At 43.2% G+C, this 20,829-nt stretch overlaps 2 protein-coding genes across 2 annotated transcripts; one reads left to right on the top strand and one right to left on the bottom strand.

Annotated features, from left to right (window-relative positions):
* The first annotated feature begins 6,657 nt into the window (after positions 1-6,657).
* LOC118411096 lies at positions 6,658-13,814 on the top strand. Its single transcript, XM_035813129.1, has 4 exons — positions 6,658-6,972; positions 7,581-7,723; positions 13,133-13,288; positions 13,632-13,814. The coding sequence occupies exons 1-4, from the start codon at positions 6,881-6,883 to the stop codon at positions 13,781-13,783; spliced, it is 543 nt and encodes a 180-aa protein (XP_035669022.1). The 5' UTR covers positions 6,658-6,880; the 3' UTR covers positions 13,784-13,814.
* Positions 13,529-20,742, bottom strand: LOC118411095 (CMP-N-acetylneuraminate-beta-galactosamide-alpha-2,3-sialyltransferase 1-like). Its single transcript, XM_035813128.1, has 8 exons — positions 19,955-20,742; positions 18,255-18,408; positions 17,359-17,530; positions 16,783-16,933; positions 16,400-16,508; positions 15,662-15,789; positions 15,009-15,197; positions 13,529-14,732 (listed from the first exon to the last, which is right to left on the bottom strand). Exons 1-8 carry the CDS (start codon positions 20,059-20,061, stop codon positions 14,597-14,599), a joined length of 1,146 nt encoding a protein of 381 aa, XP_035669021.1. The 5' UTR covers positions 20,062-20,742; the 3' UTR covers positions 13,529-14,596.
* Between the last annotated feature and the right edge of the window lie 87 nt (positions 20,743-20,829).

The following is a 20,829-nucleotide window of genomic DNA, read 5'->3' as shown; positions in this document are numbered from 1 at the left end:
AAATCCAACAACCTTACCACCAGGCCATCAGACCATCGCCCGAGAACATACAATCATCATCATCATCATCTGTCGCCCCTGGTGGGCGGGGTGAGGCGTTGCACAATGTCTCTCCACAGCACCCGGTCTTTCATATACTATACAATAATAGTATATCGGCTGTACACAATCATTGCATGCTGCTGTAGGGTAGCACTGTAAGGAACAGCTTGTAGTCCAACTTACTACAAAGTTAAGGTTTTACAATGACAGTCGTCTTGAGAAATCGCGAGGAAGCTTGTTCTACATGTACAAAGATGCGGTCTGGCAAAGACGCTTTCAGCAAGAGAAACATAGACTGAAAGCTAGTTTTCAGCCCAAGGGCTGAATCGCAAACCTTTCTTATATTACAAGAATGTGCACCAAACATTGATATACATTAACACCATTGTCCAACATTAAGCATTATCATAACAACGATAACAATGATGCTATTATACGAACCCAAACTTGAAGCTTTTTAGACTATTTAGAGGATAAAGTTTACCCATACATATATAATCAAGATACATTAGATTAAAACCAATTGAATCCTATATCCAATACAATCTATACAAAGACCCACTACAACGGAAAGCACATCTGTGGTTCATTAAGTTTTGATCACAATTTAATCGTGAGTTCCATTTATCTAGTCAGAAGTAAACTATGACCAAGTAAAGAACAACTTGCAAAGATGGCAAAAATGTTGGGAGACATAGTATTGTTCATGTATGAGAACACACACACTTGGTAACGGCGAATTTACGCGCATAATTGATGTATGTTGCAGACTATTCGGTATAACTTTACAATGTATTCATGCATATCTTCACAATGTGATAAGTATTTTCAAATCCAAGCATTGTTCATGCTTATTAGAAAACGCATTCAGGTTTACAGCGAATTTACCAACCTGATTCATGCGGAACTTTACCGTGTATTCGATAGATTCAAATGGGTTTAAGATAGGTACCACTTGTCCCATTTGGCAGTTTGTATTGCTGCCCCTACGGCCGGTGAGGCTATGGGACCGGTGAGGTGAGGTGAGTACCGAGTATGTCTAAGTTGCATACTGGGATAACCAGGGCGCATCTTGCGATTTTCTGACAGCGAGGGCAAAGTCCTGAGGTCGAGGGTAACCAGGGCATCGGAGTAGGAGAGATATTGTCTCCCCAAAATGATTCTATAGAACCGTTTGTGGATTCTTTCTATGCTGTCAGATTGTATTTTTGTGAGTCCAGCATTCCAGCAAGGTATCGCCTATTGTCGTGTCGGTCTTGCGTATCCGCAATACACAGATGAGGTCATGGAGAGGGACGCCCGCTCGACGTAGTCTACTCAAGAAATACAATCTTCTGTTGTCCTTAGTTACCATGGCGTCTACTTGGTCTGACCACCGCAGTAATCTCCAAGCAGATCCTATACCCGGCTAAAGAGAGTCAGACGGGCAACGGGGTCGCAAACACACTCCTAGGCCAACTACTCACCGTCAGACGGGCAACGGGGTCGCAAGCACACTCCTAGGTCACTACTCTGCCAGCTTTTGATAATATCTTATGCTACCGTAGGATTAGCTTGGAGATCACCACCGTAGGTCAGACTGTGTATGCAGGCCAAGTAACTTGGCTTGTGAGACAATGCTAAGTGTCCGTCCACCAATGGTGAGAGGGGGCATCTCAGGAGGACTTCGCTTGAAGCAGAAATACAATGACTTACTAGTACATTCTGGGGGCCAAGTAACATAGAGTTCGGCTCAGCCCAAAAAACTGTCTATGGCTTCACCCAAGATGTTGTAGAAGGCTGCTGTTTCAAAGTCAGCTGAGACCTTTGAGATTATTTTCGTCCATTTCTGGGTTACAATCCACTGGCCAAAATCACGTAAAACAGTCTGGAATAGGGCGGGTCCAACTGTCCTGGCTTTGTTGGGTTTCCCAGGGCTGCCTCTGCGGGATGGCAGCAAACAGCACAGTGATCACTTCTACTAATAGGATTGATAAACTCTTAGGTCTTCTATAGTACTTCTTGAGGTTAGTGATGAAGACGTCTAAGATAGCATGTGTGTGTGCGTGGTGACTAAATGACCACGACACGATAGTGGCATCAAACGGCTAAGGCTAGGGTCACAATTGGCCCGGTGCCCGTCAGGGATGTAGCCCCGGCCGGGCTCTGAAGTCGGGCGGACACCGGCTGTTTACCGGCTGTCGTGGTCACAATCAAACGTTGCCTTCGCGCTGCCCCATGGGTGTCCCGGAGTGTTCCGGCGGGCACCCCGTCATTTTTCTTTTAAAAATTTCCACCTTCCTAGGTTCGTCTCCGGCAGACACCCGCCAAATGTTCTGACGGTGTCCTGTAGTCATCCCTGCGGGATCCGACAGGGTAACGTTTGTCTCTCACAGCCCGGTGGGGCAGTTATAGGGTCCCTGCCATATGCCCTGCGAACAACGGCAGGGAACCAGGCAGGCTCCTGGTGGGCACTCGTCATATTTAAGGGGTATAAAAACAAGCATTGCCTGCATTCACTTTAAGGTAGTACATCACTGAACTTGGAGTACTGTCGGGGTCCGTTCACTGCGGCACGGTTGTTTTCGCCAATTTTTCCTCGCACTCGCACTGACGTGCGGCACTGTTACGTTTCTAAACTAAATGAACATGTTTTTGGAATTTTTAATGTCGGCGGATGACTTGCCAAACTGTTGAGGCCTATATTTTTATATTTGTAAAACGAAAAAAAAATGGCTTATGGGTCCGAATGATTGCAAGTTTGGTGTTCCGACGGCCAATTGCAGAGGAAACGTCCTTCTTCAGCCAAACATCTTTCTTCAGCTTGTTTCTGTAGTCTGGGGTTGTAATATCGTAAAAAGCATAGTAGCTTTCTATGAAGGAGGCTATCTGTTCGTCCTGCTTCTCAGTAATGCAGCCTACTGTGTGGTCTGTTGTGTGGTGTGTTGTCCTATCCCCCTCTGTTGCCCTTGTCTGCAGAAGTTTCTGTTGCTGAATTCTTCCACCTGCCTAGTGGGCTAAGGGCTGTCCCCTTGTCTTCTCCTTTCCCTTGGTATAGCGCTATGCACTTAACTCCACTGTAATACGCGTATGAACTGCACTGCGATACTTGTAAGTTCACGGCTTTTGTCCTTTCACGTGATCTGTGACGGCACATATTTGACCCGGTTTTACGAATTGCACGCTTTTATTCTGTAAACCTGGTCTTTGACGTAACGAATTTATTCCGACAGACTGCCGGCAACCGAAGGGATCCCTCTCGGTGTTGTCACGATTAGGTCGCGGGGTGGTTGTACGAGCGGGTCCCCGGTTCATTTTAAGTCAGACTTAAATTGAACCAGGGTCCCGGCCGGGCCTCAAAATACCCCGGCAGCCGCGAGGTGTCCCACAGGGCAACGCAGGGGTCACGCCCGAAAGTGCCAAAAAACAGCCCGTGAACTGCCCGGCAGGGCCCCTTTTTCCAATTGTGACCTAAGCCTAAATAGGCGATTAGCCAGTTGGGGACCGTGCGTAGGAGGATGGATCGTGGTGACTATATGGCTATGGATTGACACAAGGGTTTTACAGTCTGTTCTATGGAGGTCTCCCAAAAAACGACTGTAACCATAATTGTAGACATAAAGATGTCTGCGTTAGAATTTGGCGTCTATATCGCTTTTGAGGATTCTGTCAAACACCAATACTAAAACCACCCCGCTCGACAATGCTCCCGTGCATATGTAACGTCATACACGTAGCACGTCAGAACAATATCTATTCAAACCGCAAGTGTACAAAGCCCCGCTGTGTCTGCAGTGGACCGCCTGCAGACACTGACGCAACAGGCGAGTATCTTGAAAGGAACTGCACACAACAAGATTGACATGCGCACGCACGCACAGTCAGTCACTTCTAGATCCTGCGGTTTTAAGGACGTCGTACCCACGAAACGCGCGACGAATCGTGACAATGTCATATCTCTATGTCATATTTTTAACCCCATTTGAAAAATATGTTTTCAGTTCTTTATATTTTATCAAAGTCTGCATAAATATTTGCTAGGCCCAAATAAAGATAAACTGCAAGTTCACAAGTACAAAATAGAAACATATTGGGAGACATAAATGTGACCGTGGACGGTTGATTGATATCATCGTAAACATAATACTAAAAAAATACTAGTGATGGCTATATCTAGACACATTGGTTTGACTTTTGGACATTTTAAGCATAGGAAGACGGAAAGTACGATTTCTTAATTTGTGGGTTCAGTGATTTCAAGAGAAAAGTGACCCTTTATTCGTTTGTGAATGCGGTTAAGTTGGAGTATTTAATAATAATAAATGTTTTATTGCAAGTTCATGCCCATGGGGCTAATCGCAAGTGAACAAAATGAAATACATCAAGTGATTGAAAACGTGTAAATAATCTACATTCTAACATACAAAGCTTAACTGATTGTATGTACATACAGAATATCGAATACGATTCTAAAACCTACATTACTACTGCGGGGTTTGACTTCTTTTAAAACAGTTGAATATGATATGTCCCACATTTTCTATGATAGATTGAATCGATGATATTAGCAGGAGTGTCTTTAATAATGACTTATTTAAACAATGCGGTTTTTATGGTGGTTATATGAAAAATTTGAGTCAATATGTCTCGTCTTCCATCGCATCAGGCGTACAGAATTTAAAAGTTCTATTGCGCGTAATCCCTGTCTCTACTTCTAGGACGTGAGTACTATTTATAATTTTGATGGTTAACGAGCGCAACAACACGAAATCGGCATTGTTGTGAATTTCTCGCCGATTCTGTCGAATGTGTTTTCTCACTGATTTTCACAAGGTAACAGACATGTACATCACGTACACAGTCAAACATGGCCAGGTAAAGAAATAAGTTTTGAAGGGTGAAACAAGCACGATGCCGGTCTGTTAGAATCCATGTTAACAGTCTTAACCCGGCCACAAAACCACAGGGTGCTCAACCAGATCTGAGCACCCTGGAAGAATGGTAAAGGAAATGGCTTATGCAGTTCAAGCCTGATAAGTGCTACATCATGCGCATAACGAACAAACGCACACCAAATGTGTCCCCTTACCAGTTTTGTGGTCAGACAATAGCAACCACAAAAAGCCACCCATACCTAGGTGTTACGTTAACAACTGGGCTGAAGTGGAGTGTCCATGTTAACAAAATAACAACTAAGGCTGAACAGACATTGGGAGTGATCAAACGCAACTTGTGGGCATGCCCAGCCAGGGTAAAATCACTTGCGTACACATCACTGGTAAGACCTAACTTTGAATATGCTGCAACAGTTTGAGATCCGTATACAAAGATAGACAAAGATAAACTTGAAAGGGTACAGAACAAAGCTGCCACATTCTGTACAAACAACTACAACAGGGATGCTAGTGTTACCAAAATGAAAACAGATCTACAGATCAAAACAGATCAGAAAAAAGAACAAGAAACAGCCATGACTTCAAGTACACGAGTTACCAACCTAGGATTGATGTGTTCAAAAATTCGTATTTTCCCAGAACTATCGTAGAGTGGAATATGTTATCACCAAGCACAATAGGGGCATCATCTCTGGATAGTTTCAAATTTAAAATAAAGAACGCCTGCAGATAGATGTGCAAAAGTTAGGTGTGACGGGTCCTACAGTGTAATATGACCAGCTGCTGCCGCGCCGCGTGCCTGTGAAGCTGGTGTGTTACGCCGAAGGGCGGTTATACCGGCTATATAGATACAGATGCATTGCTTCCTTAAACTACTGCGTTATCAGTGTTTATTTGTGTTGATCACAGATTCATTACATAACGGAATAACTTTGGGAATGTAGCGTTTCAAAAAAGGGCTGAGTACGAGCGCCCCCTATAAGAATGGCGAATCCAAACACATAATGTCGCACCTTGATTCGGCATTCAGCATCTCTGGCCCTAGCCTGCAGAAGAAGACCCTTTGAATGGATGTCGGTTTTGCAATGGCTTTTGGGTCTGCTTTGCCGCCTGTATTCGTATCGAATATGCATGTTGTCAAACCTAACCCACAAAGCAGGGGCGAAAAGAAGACAGCGCAAAGCAGTTCCAAAACTCACAGAAACCGCCAGTTAGCCAGAAGGTCTGTGAACGGTTGCGTAAAAATAAAGAGCCCCAAATAATATAAATGGGAAATGGTTATAGTGCGTACATAACATCCTTGAATTTATTTTCCTTGAAAATGTTCGTCCAATTTGAGTACGTTTGAATAGAAGGAACAGGTACTCGTAAGCTGACTAAACCTTCGCAGTTTGGTCAAAATTCGTTCAGTCCACAAGTTTGTTTGCATAAGGATATACATGTAACTGTGTGGTCTGGTATTCACAGTGCGGGATGATATAAAAAGAAGTGGGGGCAAAACTAGGCTGTGTTGAGAACTTCCAGCGTTTCTTGGGTTTCAACGGGCCAATCACCATTTTGGAAGGTTATTGACTAAACCATTGTAGATCTTTAGATGGAAACCTGGATTAGTGACTTATTATTTCAGTGTATCTTACCATGCATAGTCTCCTAAGACCAGGCTGAAGACCTCCTAACCACAGGAAAGGAAAGAAACGGCCATCGGGACGAGCGAAAACCTATAATGAACGGAAGGGTTTTCAATGAGTAAGGAAAAGGTTTAATGATAATGTCAGAGAAAACCGAGAACTGTGGAGAAACACTGGTTGCCAGATCTTCTGCGATGCCACAACGGTCAAATAGTCAACTGTTACACTAAGGAACGGGTGAGATGAGAAACCAGAGCTGACAGTGTAATCTGCCCTATGGCTATTTGCCCACAGCCAAGACAACAATGACCGGTCCCTGGCGCCGGCCTGACGCCGATGGAATCCGTGACGTCTTGTGGTAGTCAGAGGCGAACCATGCCGGGAGCGGTCCGTGGGGCTGGGCGGGCTGGCAGGGATACACCTTACAGGTATCCATATACTTCCTTTCTGTATACGTATACTTCCTGCCTGTATACGTATACTTCCTGTCTCACCAGAAGAGTACTGTGTGCGATGGGAACTATTATAGTTGATGACATTATCGTACACACGTTCACTGAGAGTACCAAGAACGTAAAAACGAGGAATTTCTTATGGATCTCTTGTACTGTAGCTCTTCTGTCTCTCTTTTATATTACCTTGTCAGACCAGACCAGATCAACCATTTTGACGTACGAAATGTCCATGTCTTAGTGGTATTTCATGCATTTACCTGCTTTAATTTCTTTTACTGCATTTAAAGTGAGGGAGTCTATTGACGAGACATCTTTACCATACCATCATTCAGTGAGGGGGAGGGGGTGTAATCTTATCAGAAACAAAATTTAAATGCCACAGTCGGAATGGAACCAAGAACCTTAACATCTTCAATCTATCGCTCTCCCATCTGCATGAGCCAGCCGGCGGCGAATGAAATTCGTAAAACCGAACGTGAAATACATGTCTATCTACCGCACGTATATGAACCGGACGTACCATAGTTTAAATGATCAATTAGTTTAGAAGTCATATGTTCAGTGCTTTCCTTATTGAACAGCATCGATCGTGAGGTAAGAAGACTGAGAGGAGTCGCCTCCGCTGCCGGATCGTGCCGTGAAACACAACCAACACCTGATGATGGCTCTTCAAACCCTTCAGCCGAACGGATAGGAAACATTCAGGAACAGGCCATAAATAATGGTAAGTAGATTGGACTTCATCCTCAAGTACATGTATTGTTTGTTTTTTCTAGCTGTATGTCGCTCAGAATATCTCTTTACTCTTTGTGTCTAAGTACACCTCTTTCTATTTCTCTCTCTCTCTCTGTAACACTAGATATACTTACTACTGACGACATCTCGGTAGTCGATCGGATATCGATGAGGCAATACATTCACGAGAAAAATCGCTGCTATATACTCTCGCTAACTCTAAGACTTAACACAGACGCGATGTCCTTGACTCTTTAGCTTCTTTGTCTTCTGTTGGACTTTGACATTAATACACGGATTGACCGTCTGTGCACACATGTACTGTATGATGTACATATAATACCTGTGCATGTATCACCATGTATATTTGGTATAAGGTGTATCATTAAGCACGCCGTACAGGTTGAGTTTACGGTAGGGTTAGCCCGTACATAAAGACCACTTGTAAAGTCTGACTGATGACCACCCCGGTAGTCCATACAGGTCGGGGTAATTGAATATCGGAGAAACCATTTGGAAAACGACGACTGAGACATTCCCCTGGGATCAGCCCCTAAATAGGAAAGTCCGGGATTGCTTCATGCTTCTCTCAGTGTGCCGCTCACGAAGGGGATAAGTGAACAAATGCATGTACAGATAGTATAACAGCCGAGATCAGATAGTTTTTGCCAGATTCCTCGAGTTACGTTGCTGGAAAAATACTAAATAGTAGAAATTGTCCAAATAATTTGCAAGAAGAGTTATCCGGCCATTGCGTTAACGTTTGCAACAAACGTTAAAAGGTTAAAAGGACGTCTTTGCAAATGCGTCTTTTTCGCCGATTTCCCTGGTGGTGATTTCGGATTTTTTAATTTAACTCTCTGACCGACCCCGAGTTTTCCACCGGTCCTCTTGTCTTATTCACGTAAACGAAGCAGGTCCCGGGGTATCCTGAAGACGACCACAGAACTGGTCAAGTTAGGAGAGTGTAATCCTTTTGTGTTTGAAAACAGTTAAACTATTTCATACTATGCTGTATCTCTTTGTCAGATGGTAAACGAGTAGCATTAAAATCCCCTAGATGCCCTTGCTCAAACCCGCACACTCCCTAGCCTTCATTTCAGATTTACACGGACGGCCGCATATCCGTTCCAACGCGAGATCTGGATATTTATGAGCCGTGAGATGAAAGCTGGAGAAGGGGTCGCACGGCACCTTTATTATTGGGGACTGCAAACTTCAAAACCACGAGACTGGCTCGCTAACTCTTCTAAGCACATCCTAATACAGAAGAAATGCAATTGGATTGTGCAATAAAAAGCCACTAATACACGAAAACATCACTTCTGAACTGAGATCTCGGACAGGCTACTTTCTCTGCGATCTCACTACGCTCGTATAAATGTCATATTAATTTCATTGAGAAATAAGTATATTTAATAAGAGTTTTTGTGTTCTCTTTTTAAATCAACGATCATTTTCAATTGGTCTTACAGATCCGAAATTTTTTGCTCAGCGGTTGTCATTCAGTGGTTGGTGTGTGAGGGGAGGGGGGGCACTCGTGACGCAGAACATGTCATCTTCATAACGGGTCTGCACCATTTTCTATGGACCATCAGGCCTATAACTCAAGCCCTTACAACTCTGACTCTAACGACGGACTCGCCCTTTTTATACTTTTAAGCCGTAAAAGAAATGAAAAGCTCCTATACATGTATGTCGTTAAGAGTCGACAGTGGTTACTCGCAGATCATTAAAATCATTTCGCCGTGAAGCAGAAGTGAGTGGCTAAGTGTTCATGTGCGTGGGTGTAAAATAAATTGGTTGGTTGGCTGGTTGCTTAGTGGGTAGGTTGGTAAGTTGGTTAGTTGGATGGTTGCTTGTCGCTTCATGGATTGGTTGCTAAGCTGGATGTTTGGCTGGTTGATTTTGTTCTTGATTGTACGGTTAGTTGGTTTAACTGATCAGCTACATGTCAGAAGGCATTCGGCGATGGCAGACTTCAACCCTGATAGAATAGCAGTATTGAGGATGTATGGGAACGCTGGTACTCACGTGTCCACCGAATAAAGTTTGTTCATTTCTGAGGGGCATGAGGCATGGGCGCAGCCGCGCAGGTAATTCCATATCTTATTACGCAAGCATCAAATTTACGTCTGAACAGTGGGACCTTACCACCGTCTGTATAGAGGTATCTGGAGTAGTGCACAAAATGACCCAAGTGTGTTACAGTTTGCACTTGGCATGTAGCGATCTCTTTCTGGGCAATTGGATACCCCTTTTCTTGTTGGTGGGGAATACGCCAGCCAATCACGATGCCTGTTGACCAGAAACGCCGACCCGATTGCAATTGGCTGCATGTGGCGTCGGGCGTGGCGTAACTGGTAGAGCGTTCGGCTCGGAACCTAGAGGTCCTGAGTTCGATCCCCACCGTGCCCCGCCCCGACGTTGTGCCCTTGGGAAAGACACTTTACACGACCTTCCTCACCCAGGTGTAAAAATGGGTACCTTCTGTCTGTACCGTGTATGTGGCACTGTTAATATAAGTTACAAAACTTGAGTGCAGTGCCACATTGTCCCAGTCTGTACAAAAAGCAAAATAAAAAAAAAAAATTGGCTGCTGGTAACTGTTCCTCCAAAAGCTGGAAGGGGAGTATTCGATTCGCTGACCGCCGCAAAGCACTAACTATGGCTGGGTATCGGTTCAGCGTACCGGTGTGACAGCGATTTCGCCCCCCCCCGTGATCTCGCCCCCCCGGGGCGAAATCACTAGCGATCTCGCCCTCCCCGGTTAGTGATCTCGCCCCCCTACCTCGCCCCCCTTTAGCGATTTCGCCCCCCCCAAAAAAACGGGTTTACATGACATTTTAGAAGTTGATTGGTATAAATCACAAAATGCAGTTTCAGAATGATATAAGTACACGAGTTTGATACATAACTCCATTCATAGTATCAATATTAACGTAATTACATGATAATAAGATAGTTGAACTTGTTTCAGACAAGGAGGGTTGGGTCCCTTGTATTCCCATTATTGCATATACCTGAGTCTTGACATAAGATGTATGTCATTGTATTCACCTGTCCTCAAGCAACCTATATATCTCCAATATGAAGTCTCTACCATGAAGTGACCACAAAAGAACTATGTAATGTCTTTATTAATTATGCAAATATTAGGTATTAATCAGAATAACGCACATTTTGGTATATGCACCTGGCCAAGGGATATCTTCACCTCCAACATGACTGTTTTTTCTAGTATTTAGGAACTGATGCATTTACCCGTGTTTCTTAAGACTGGTACTTTACCAGTGTTTGTGTAGCATTTAGCAACAGCTCTATCAACTTGCGCGTAGATAGTGTTTATAATGAGAAACTATTATTCACGTGTGTTTTTGTTAGTGCTTTGGAAATGTTTCCAGCACAAGAAAGAAAACACTGTGACAAATTGAAAACATATACCTGACGTGTACCGTAGACGGTGTTGATTGATACGTTCGCAGTAGCACTGTTTTTATGCCATCTCAGCTGCAAAAATTGTCTTTTTCATTTCAATGTCATGTTTGCACCGAACGATATAGTATCGACTTTCGAGGTATGACATCTTAGTTTCTTACGGTACAGTAATAAGGTGCCATATAGGTACCAGGTAACACACCATATACGTTACTCCCCAGGTGCAGTATAGTACCAGGTAGCGCACCTGTAATATGTAGTTACCAGCTGCTCTGGGGGGGGGGGGGGGCGAAAACGCTAAAGGGGGGCGAAAACGCGGGGGGCTAGATCGCTGTCACACCGGTACAAAGCCGGTTTTTCTTATTGGACCGGTCGGGAAAAACAGGACCTGAAAAAAATTAGGTGTACCGGATGTTGGACCGATTAGAAAATTAACAGATTATTTTATCAGGCATTCACACGTTTTAGCGCTTGCAGATGGACGAGAATAACAAGAGTGAAGTAGAGTAGAGTTCTACCAAGTTTTACAGCCAATGGTGGCCAATGGTACAGGTGCAGGTGCAGTTAGCGTTGTATGCTTTTAAAACGCCACTGTGAGTCTAATAAAACCAAACGCATTTCTTTGTAGTGAAATGGACCATTGGCATGTGTCACACTTAGGGCTGGGTACCGGTACAGAAAATTCAGGTCCAGGTCCGGTTCAGGTCCAAAGGATCAGGTCCAGGTCCGGACCTGAACCTGGACCTGATGCAGTATGATTCATACCAATGGTCCATTTCACTACAAAGAGATCTGTTTGGTGGAGTATTAGACTTACACTTGCGTTTTAAAATCCTTCAACGCTAACTGCACCTGTACGATTGGCTGTAAAACTTGGTAGAAATTACTATAAACTCTACTCTACTTCACTCTTGTTATTTTCTTCCACCTGCAAGCGCCAAAACATGTGAAAACCTGATAAAATAATCTGTTAATTTTCTAATCGGTCCAACATCCGGTCCACCTAATTTTTTCAGGTCCGGTTTTTCTGGACCGATCCAATAAGAAAAACCGGTTTTGTACCGGTACGCTGTACCGATACCCAGCCCTAGTCACACTGCATCAGGTCCAGGTTCAGGTCCGGACCTGTACCTAATCCTTTGGACCTGAATTTTCTGTACCGGTACCCACCCCTAGCACTAACGATACACCGGGGTCACTGCTTGAGGTACACGGGCAACGGGCCTGGCACGAGAGGAATAGTTTGCACGAGCGATACTGCATGCACAGACACTAGAACGTGTTTGCGCATGCAGTATCGCTTTACAATACATTTCTCCTCCAATTGGTCCTGAATTGTAGAATAACGACTGTAGAATACATTGTGGCGTGGATTTGGACAGAATGAATAATTCTTAACGGCCTGAGCACCACACTCGCACATTTTAATCATCACTAAAGCGTGTCGTAAAAACACAGACTCCACTGATTGATATAGAGTGACTTTAGGGTCGTTCGTCCCTCGTATATATATTTCAAAATCCCCAACAACCGTACATCTCAGATGAAAGCATCTTTATGAATGACTTAGTTAACGGACAAAGCACACCCAATTTGTCTAGCTCACATGAACGTGAAGCCCACTCCTAAACACACAGCAGCCTGTACTGTCAATTGGGGCTACCGCGCCATTAGTGATGTGTTTTCCATACTCGGTAGGTTCATGGTTTCCGCAGTAAATGCTGTCGGAGATAAACCATCTTAAAATGTGTTTTGTATGTTCGTTTAGGGAAGCAGTTGTAAAAAAAAATAGTCCCACAGCTATGACCTACCGACCGATTGAAACTATTCATATGTATATTCGCCTGGTTTAAGCAAAATAACTACAACGATTTTCATACCTATTCTTATGTTATACGTTGAAATATATAACATTCGTATAATGATGCTTGGATCACATGAATTAAATGTTTTGTTCTAGAAACGTCGGACATCTTGGTTTGTGGGACGTGTCGGCAGCTCTTCACGACTGTGGCGCTCATGCGCAAACACAAGTCGGGCGGCTGCAGGAAAAAAGTCGTCTGCAGATGTACAGCTGGAGGACTGCGCATGCGTCGTGCTGAAAGTAACGTCACAGGTACAAAAAGATTATTCTTGTACGTGATGTCACCGTACACGATTACGCCTAACTATATACAAATTCACGTGTAGCCGGAAAATTCCTGGTTCAAAAACCCATTGCAACATGGCGGGCAATACTGACGTCATAGGCCATATTTTTTTATTGATTGCAAAAATACAGTCAAATCGCTTCCATAGATGATAATTGACTTGTGGCACTTTCCATGAATTTATTATCATTTTTAAATGGAAGGGGAAAGCGGGCAAGTGTAACATATGGATTTTGTTATTCTTCGTCTGTTTGGTTGTATTTCGTGTTCCATTTGCTAACTCATGATATCATGATCGCTACTTTCCAGACCAGGAAATGCCGCGCCGCTGGCTGTGCAGGGAATGCTGGGAAGAGTTCGACGGCCCCTGGCACCTTATGCACCACGCAGGCGCAGTGCATGGTAACGTCATCTATCGTCGGGACCAACGGAACCAACAAAATGCTGGTGTGTCTTCTTAGTTTGGAAAGAAATTAAGAAATGCTAAGACGTAGTTTTGTCAACATATAGTCATATTACTCAAACGAAAGTTATGTGTGATTTTAAGAACAATACATAATTCAACTCATTGTGAATATGACTGTTTGGGGTATAGTGTTCATTATTTTCAATTCACATGACATCATTAAGGGGTCAGTGGTACCTGGGTTTATGACTTTATGTTGTCGTCTTGGTGAAGTCATGAAAATTTGCATTACATATTGCTTTGCCAGAAGGTCCGATGTCCATACTTGCACCTTTCATATTAGAACACCCAGCAATTCAACAGCAACATTTTGGTAGAGTTTGAAAACAAAGTAATGCAAGAAGAAACGTGTACGAGCAGACTTTGTTGTGTCATCAGCAATGAATGATATTTTGTCAGCATGTCACATGAAGCATCTCTTATTTCCGTCTTACGGAACATGTTTCATTTTGTCTAATATGGCCAATTACCTCGTTTTATGTCCTGTGGACAATCTAAGTATTGCAAATGACCAACAAATTGTGATGCCAGCGTATTTTATCTAAGAAGGCAAAATGAAATAAACTGTCTGTTTGAACAGAATGTCTGTTACTCTGTTAGTGGCGTTTACTTAACAATGTCAGGCGGCGATAAAGTGAAAAGAGAACTACATTGTATTTTACAGCGTAGGAAGAAACGACATGTTTCATCTGACTGCCATTTTGTTTCAGTTTCTCAAATTGCGTGCCAATCGAATTTTCCATACTGATCAGAACGACAATAAGGAAGCACAGAGGGAAAGAACGATTTCCTTGCAACGTAGCCCATATCATCTCCGAACCCAGCGAACGATGTTTTCCCGATCCAGAATCCGCCAAAGCGCCCGCTCGTTTCCGAAATTGTGCGCTGTGTCGTTCTCTCTGGGCTCTGTGAAGATGTCTTGGTCGTAGTAGTGCATTGGGTACCTGGGGTAAATAACATGTAACTATTAGCTTTTTATTGCACGGTACTAGTATCTTTACATCTGTCTCACTTAGAATCATTAGGCCATTTTGAGTGTTTCATGAGTTTCCTTTTCGCGAGAATTGAGCACATCCTCTTGAGAATGTGGATCCCGTGTAAGGGACAGTAGACGAAAGTTTTAAAAAGCAGTAGAAAGTAGAAAGTCCATTAAATGCTCCCAAAACATGTCAAAACGGAGGGTATGCCTATGCCGGGCCTGTGAAGGAGCCTGAACTCACCTCGGGTCGAATCCGAAGCCATAGAGAGATACCTGGTCACACATGTGCACGGCCATGAAGGCGGTGAAGACTCCCGTGGTGGGTCTCTGTCCGGTGGCGTTCAGGTAGTTACAGAACACGTAGCGAAGGAAGTCAGGGTGGGCCAGACGGAGCCGCTCCGGTCGTACCAGCTTCGGCTCACCGGGATAGCTATGTACAGTACAGTACAGTCAGTATCTGTGTCGTGTTTTTCGTCAGCATTTTGCTAATAAATTCTGTACATTTGGCGGTAGATGCATTGGGCTTAAAATACACACCACTGGTTATTCTGCGTATAAATAAATCCTTAAGTTACATCCAATTTACATCCCCTAACAGAGACGGGGGCGCCATGAACTTTCTGCAACTTATGATTGTCCACTCCTCGTTGAGTAACGCGTTCTACCTGTGTAACGTAATTACTAGTACGTCACAGAAACGGTTTGGCTCATTCTTGGCAAAGACAGGAATTGGATAGTCAAAAATTTGAAGTCCATTTTCGTTTGTTTCGGAAAGTGCAGTTCAACTTTGGCTCTAAAAAGCGTAGTCTTTGACCGACGAAGCGTTACACGTGAAACTTTTACCAACGTTCTGTACCGCAACTGATGAAGTTTCAGCAGTATTGTGAACCGTACCCATATTTGCGACAGTCGGGTTCCTTGTCTATCCAGCACTGAGGGGGCGGAACCTTCTTCCGTATCAGCCACCCGGCCATCCACGCCAGGTCCCAGTCCTTAAACGGGATGTAGACTAGGATAGGGTCCTAAGGAAGGTAACAGTTCATTAAAATGTATACAAAACTATCAGAACTACTAGCATGCCAAAACCAAAATCGCGACGATCCATCAAACTCTTCTTGAGTTATCCACCCTTAACATTTTTCACCCAAACGCCCCTGCAGTTCAAGATCAAAATGTGATGTGGATCAAACAAATGTTACTTACCATCCTCCTGTGCGCAACAGTCTACAAGAGGTGCCAGACCAGCTGTGTTATACTAGCTACCGATATGCGCAATATCATTAATAAGCAACGGAGAGATTTAAGCAGGATTTACAACACAATGATATAACAATGATATAAACTGGTGCTGAACAGAAAAAATCATGTTCCCCAACTGAGGCCTGTTAAGCACCAGTTTATATCATTGTTCTTGTGTTGTAAATCTCGGCTAAATCATGCTTTAAAATAAATCCTAAATCCAACACAGACAGACCTTCAGGTTAGGAGAAATGCTTCGTTAAACTTTGAGGCATGACAAAGGCACATACATACATATATACATACATATTCATACTCTTTATTTTATATGAAGCATTGACAAAGTTTCGCTTCCAGTGTGATCTATCTTTCATAGGCAAAGGCACAACGTACCGATTTGATGACGTGTTGCACGTGCCCGGACTCTGGGAAGAAGATGTAGAAGGAAGTCTTGTTCCCAACGTCCCGAACGTACAAACTTCCGACTAGCGCGTGATTCAGCCTGGAAAAGACATATTTTACATTTAGAGAGGCCCTACATTCATGTTTTCCTGTGAACAAAACGGTGGAACCTGATTATGAGGAAAATACAGTACCTATTCTCTAGGCTTAGCAAAATGATATTTTTGTAACACAAGCTTTTGGTAACGCTTTTGTTGCTGAGGAGTTACGACTATGTTCTGCTGGGACCAAATTACCATAATCACGGTGCATTAACAATAAACTCACTGTCCTTCTGTTAAAAAAAACACGGTACCTTTCGCCTTTTTGCCTACCTGAAGACATAGTCGTGGCTGTCTATCTCCTTCCCCCTCCGGGACCCCTTGAGCTGTCCACCCGTGCCCACAACGGCGCACCGCACACACTTCTTCCTCCCCTCCCTCACCACAGGGGGGTGGGGCAGCACGCTGAAAATCTCCTCAACAGCTTCATGCACATCCACATGGACCAGGACACAAAACAAAAGAAGTAAGAATCAACAAGAGCTATCTAACATCCAAACATCCTGACCATAGCTTGTTCAGAACACGAGAAAGCAAAACCGGAATTTGAAGTTGCGCTGCAGCACCGAGGGAAGCCGCTAGACCCCCTCCCCAAAATCTAATCATTTCCAGCGTCTGTCCAACCCCAGCAACACACAAGTATAAAACCAATCCACCCAGGCGTTTTGAGTTACCTTGTAAACAGACAGAAAGATAGACAGACACACCGACACATAAACACTAGTGAAAATATAACCCCCCTAAATTTTTCATGGAGATAATTACGAGATTTCACCATCTTGAAAACTAAAACAAAAAGATACATTTCTGCCAAAGCTACAGACAAGTTGCGGATCAATAACAATGTACCGGTTCTATTCTTGTCCTTGTAGCCGAAGGGCAGGAGATATTTGGCCTGTAGCTTCTTGAAGCTCTCGTCCTTTATGTCTTCCTTGTCCATGAACATCTTAATGTCGTCGATGTACCTGGACTCGAACCATCGCGACTTGTTCTTCCTGTGAACTAATCCGTAGGGACATGTCTGTTCAAGCGAACAGAAACAAACAAAAAGAAGGAAATAAGTACTTCACTGTGTGAAGTTTGCCACTAACCTAACTCAGAAAAGGTCGGAAACCCGATTTCAGTGGAAAGCAATATCATCTCGTTTTTTATTATCCCTCATTCATCGGTTGAGCTCCTTATGTATTAAGGTCGAGAAAGAAAAGTCCTGAAATTTTCCTCTATATTTCCGTTTTTTTATTATTGAATTGAAATATACAGTGTTAAAACTGGAAATTAAAACGGAACCTCATTTGCCGTGATCATACTTTTTACAAAAAGCATCATAACTGATTTCGTGGTTGTCTGACGTTTCTGAACTTATTATGAGGGAGTGTATGTTTCGGTTATACATGTATTATGATCCTTAATATTCTTAGTGTTTGTGCATGCCATGGGTTCATGATCATCACCGCAGTTTTATCGTTGAAAATTTAACCAAACAAAGTACAAATCGGCATCAACAGAATAGTGATTAACACAGTATTGACTTTATTTCAAGGGGGTACATTTATTGTGCAGACTGATCTCTATCGACAGAACAGCCAAACCAATAAATAAAAATATATAAATCTCTACTCTATCATATACGTGTATACTAGTACGTATCTGTTCCGTATGATTGCTAGGTGCTAGCTATAGATAGGAATCACCATGACAACACCACCAGTACATATGGTTAAACACAAATGCTTCTTATGTCTCACCGAGGGCATGAAGTCTCTGTCCCTGGTGTAGCTCTCGTATTGCAGTTCCCAGTTGGGGTCGAGTTTCGGTTGAAAGTTTTCCAAGAAATCGTACATAACGTCTTCCCTGTCTTTGTGATTGGCACCGAAGAGTGTGGAAGTCATGGCTGGACGTCTGCAACAATGAAACTTTGTTTAATCAAATGTAGTTGCATTTTCACCGTGACAACATACTGCATGCCATCGTTATCTCCTCCAAGGAGGTGTTTTTTTGGTCTGTGTGTGGGGTAGGGGGTTTGGGGTAGAAAGTGTGAGAGAGCATCATGACTCGGGCTAAATCGTTAATGGTTCTTATATTTGTTGGTTTGCGGGTTGGTGTCGGCAAAATAAAGCACAGCGTCGACAATATGCCCCTAGCGGCTTTCTATATATACAATGTAGTACTGCTGCGAAACTTCCGGTTACCGGTTTGGCGGAAGTTTCGCCATTTCAAACTTAGCCATCCCCACAGGCATGAGTATCGGGATCTAAGGAAACAGGATATGTATATTTTCATATTACAAATTGTTTCCTTCCATTCATTAATCTTAGTGCGTAAGTTGATTCATGGACATAGATAATCCAGTTAAAAGAGTAAGGTAAACGGAAAAAAAATAATGAACATAATATAGAACGTGTTATGTCATATTTAGATATCATATTGATACCCAAGTTTCCTGTACCCCTGGTGTAATATTTCATTACCACGTAAGTATGTACAAAGATTAATGAATACACGGAAGGAAACAAATCGGGGATATTTTTTAGTCTTTACCAGACTGACAACGCTGGCTGTATTCAGAATAATTTGCCAGGGGAGTTTTGCTACTAGAGGATTTGGCCGGCCACACAGATTCCGGAGTGGGACTGACACCCCTGGCCAACTTCCTGATTTTTTTTCTTCAGAATTCTACGATCCTGTGCCCTCGAAGGAAAGCCTGGTGGAAGCTAGCATATTCTTAGGTTCTGACATAAACCAATTTTGACTGATGCTTCCCAGATGTTGTTATATTGGCACCAGGACAAGGTACAGTGCCATGCCGCTGTAACCACCTCCAGCTTCGGCTACAATGTCGATAAAAGTAATCTCCCTCAGTATCAAATATATAGTGACTGCCAAGTTTTTAGTATGTCAGGAGGGCTAGCTTATCTTAGTACATATTTTACGGGCACATCTCTCTTTATGTTGGCGATTCCAGACCTTAAGTTGAAGGCTGTTTCGTCTTATGCCTTCTTACTTTTGTAACTGCTGGTAAAATCATGATGATGAAAAAAAAAATGTGGCAATGAACGAGCCTCGAGAAGAAAGCAGACAGCCTTGCAGCCCCAGCCTAGTTTCGTCCATTTGAAAAACCATGTATTTTCCAAATGAACTACAGATGACGTCTGTTTTAAACCGATCCCTTAAAGCTATCAGGCAATATTCCACCAAAATGCTAAATTGTTGCAGTTACGTACGTGCTTACTTGCCAAGCATACGTCCTAGGTAAATGTCAAACTTTGCGGCGTTGATAGCGTTAAGAAAAGTTCTATAGCCTGGGTGCGGTTAACAGCTGTCCCCATACTCGCTCAAAATATTTCTGGGTGTGTGTTTAGAATCGAGCCTCAGACACGCAGTCTAACATTTCTACACTCTAATCTTATCGCATACATTACAGACTTTGCAAAGGATTCTCTCTTACCTGTAACTTTTCCCTCTCCGCAAGAAGCTGTCCTTTATATAGCTTGTCAGTAAAGTTGTTGCTGCTGCCATCACAACGACGGCATACAAACGAAGCCGTCTCCACATTTCTCACACGATTAGCGACACGGAACCTGCGATCCTTGCTAAGGCGAACATACTGGGACCGATAACACAGCCAACGCGGTACTTGTTCTTGACAGCTAAACAAACAGCTGGCGCTGACTAGTATTTAAGATCCGGCTTGGAGCCTTGCCCGTTGATCTTACACAGCCTTACAACCTAAAAAAGAAACCCGAATGTGTCGTAGTTCATTTGCAAGGAGGCATTTTTACGAGTGCTTGGTCAATATGGTTTCTCGATAAAATAACGTAAATCAATAATTTTCAGCCAGTTTCATCTGTCAGAGTTTGCAGTTTAAGCACTGACAGTGAAGATCGAGCAAATAGCATGACCTACTTCTCATCCGTCGGGGACTTGTGTCTTTTAAAGGATAATCTCCAAGCAGATGTAGGGTAACCCTTAGTGTTTTATGCGTTTTTGTGGCGGAATAAATGAGTAAAAAACAAAACGTACTGAACGCCGCAAATATACCCAGACTAAGCCAGACCCTGTATCTTAGAGGTAAGTACTAACGGAATGAATATGGAACTTCTCACACACAGACTTGGAAACTATGCTGACAGATCGTGTCTGGGTCAAGACTGTAATCTTCATACAGTTTCCAGGGCCCCTTGAGTTATGAATATAATCTCTAAGCAGATCCTTGGGGAAATCCTACAGTTTCTGGCTGGACCCAGATTTGATGCTTGAGGTCTAGTGCTCAGATTTTGGTCCAAGTCAGAAACCGCCAAGGATAATTGGAGATTAACGTTA

Source organism: Branchiostoma floridae, chromosome 3 (assembly GCF_000003815.2).
Source record: "Branchiostoma floridae strain S238N-H82 chromosome 3, Bfl_VNyyK, whole genome shotgun sequence".
In the NCBI taxonomy this organism is placed as follows: domain Eukaryota; kingdom Metazoa; phylum Chordata; class Leptocardii; order Amphioxiformes; family Branchiostomatidae; genus Branchiostoma; species Branchiostoma floridae.
Note: the sequence above shows the minus strand (reverse complement) of the source record. Positions and strands in the feature narration are given on the sequence as shown.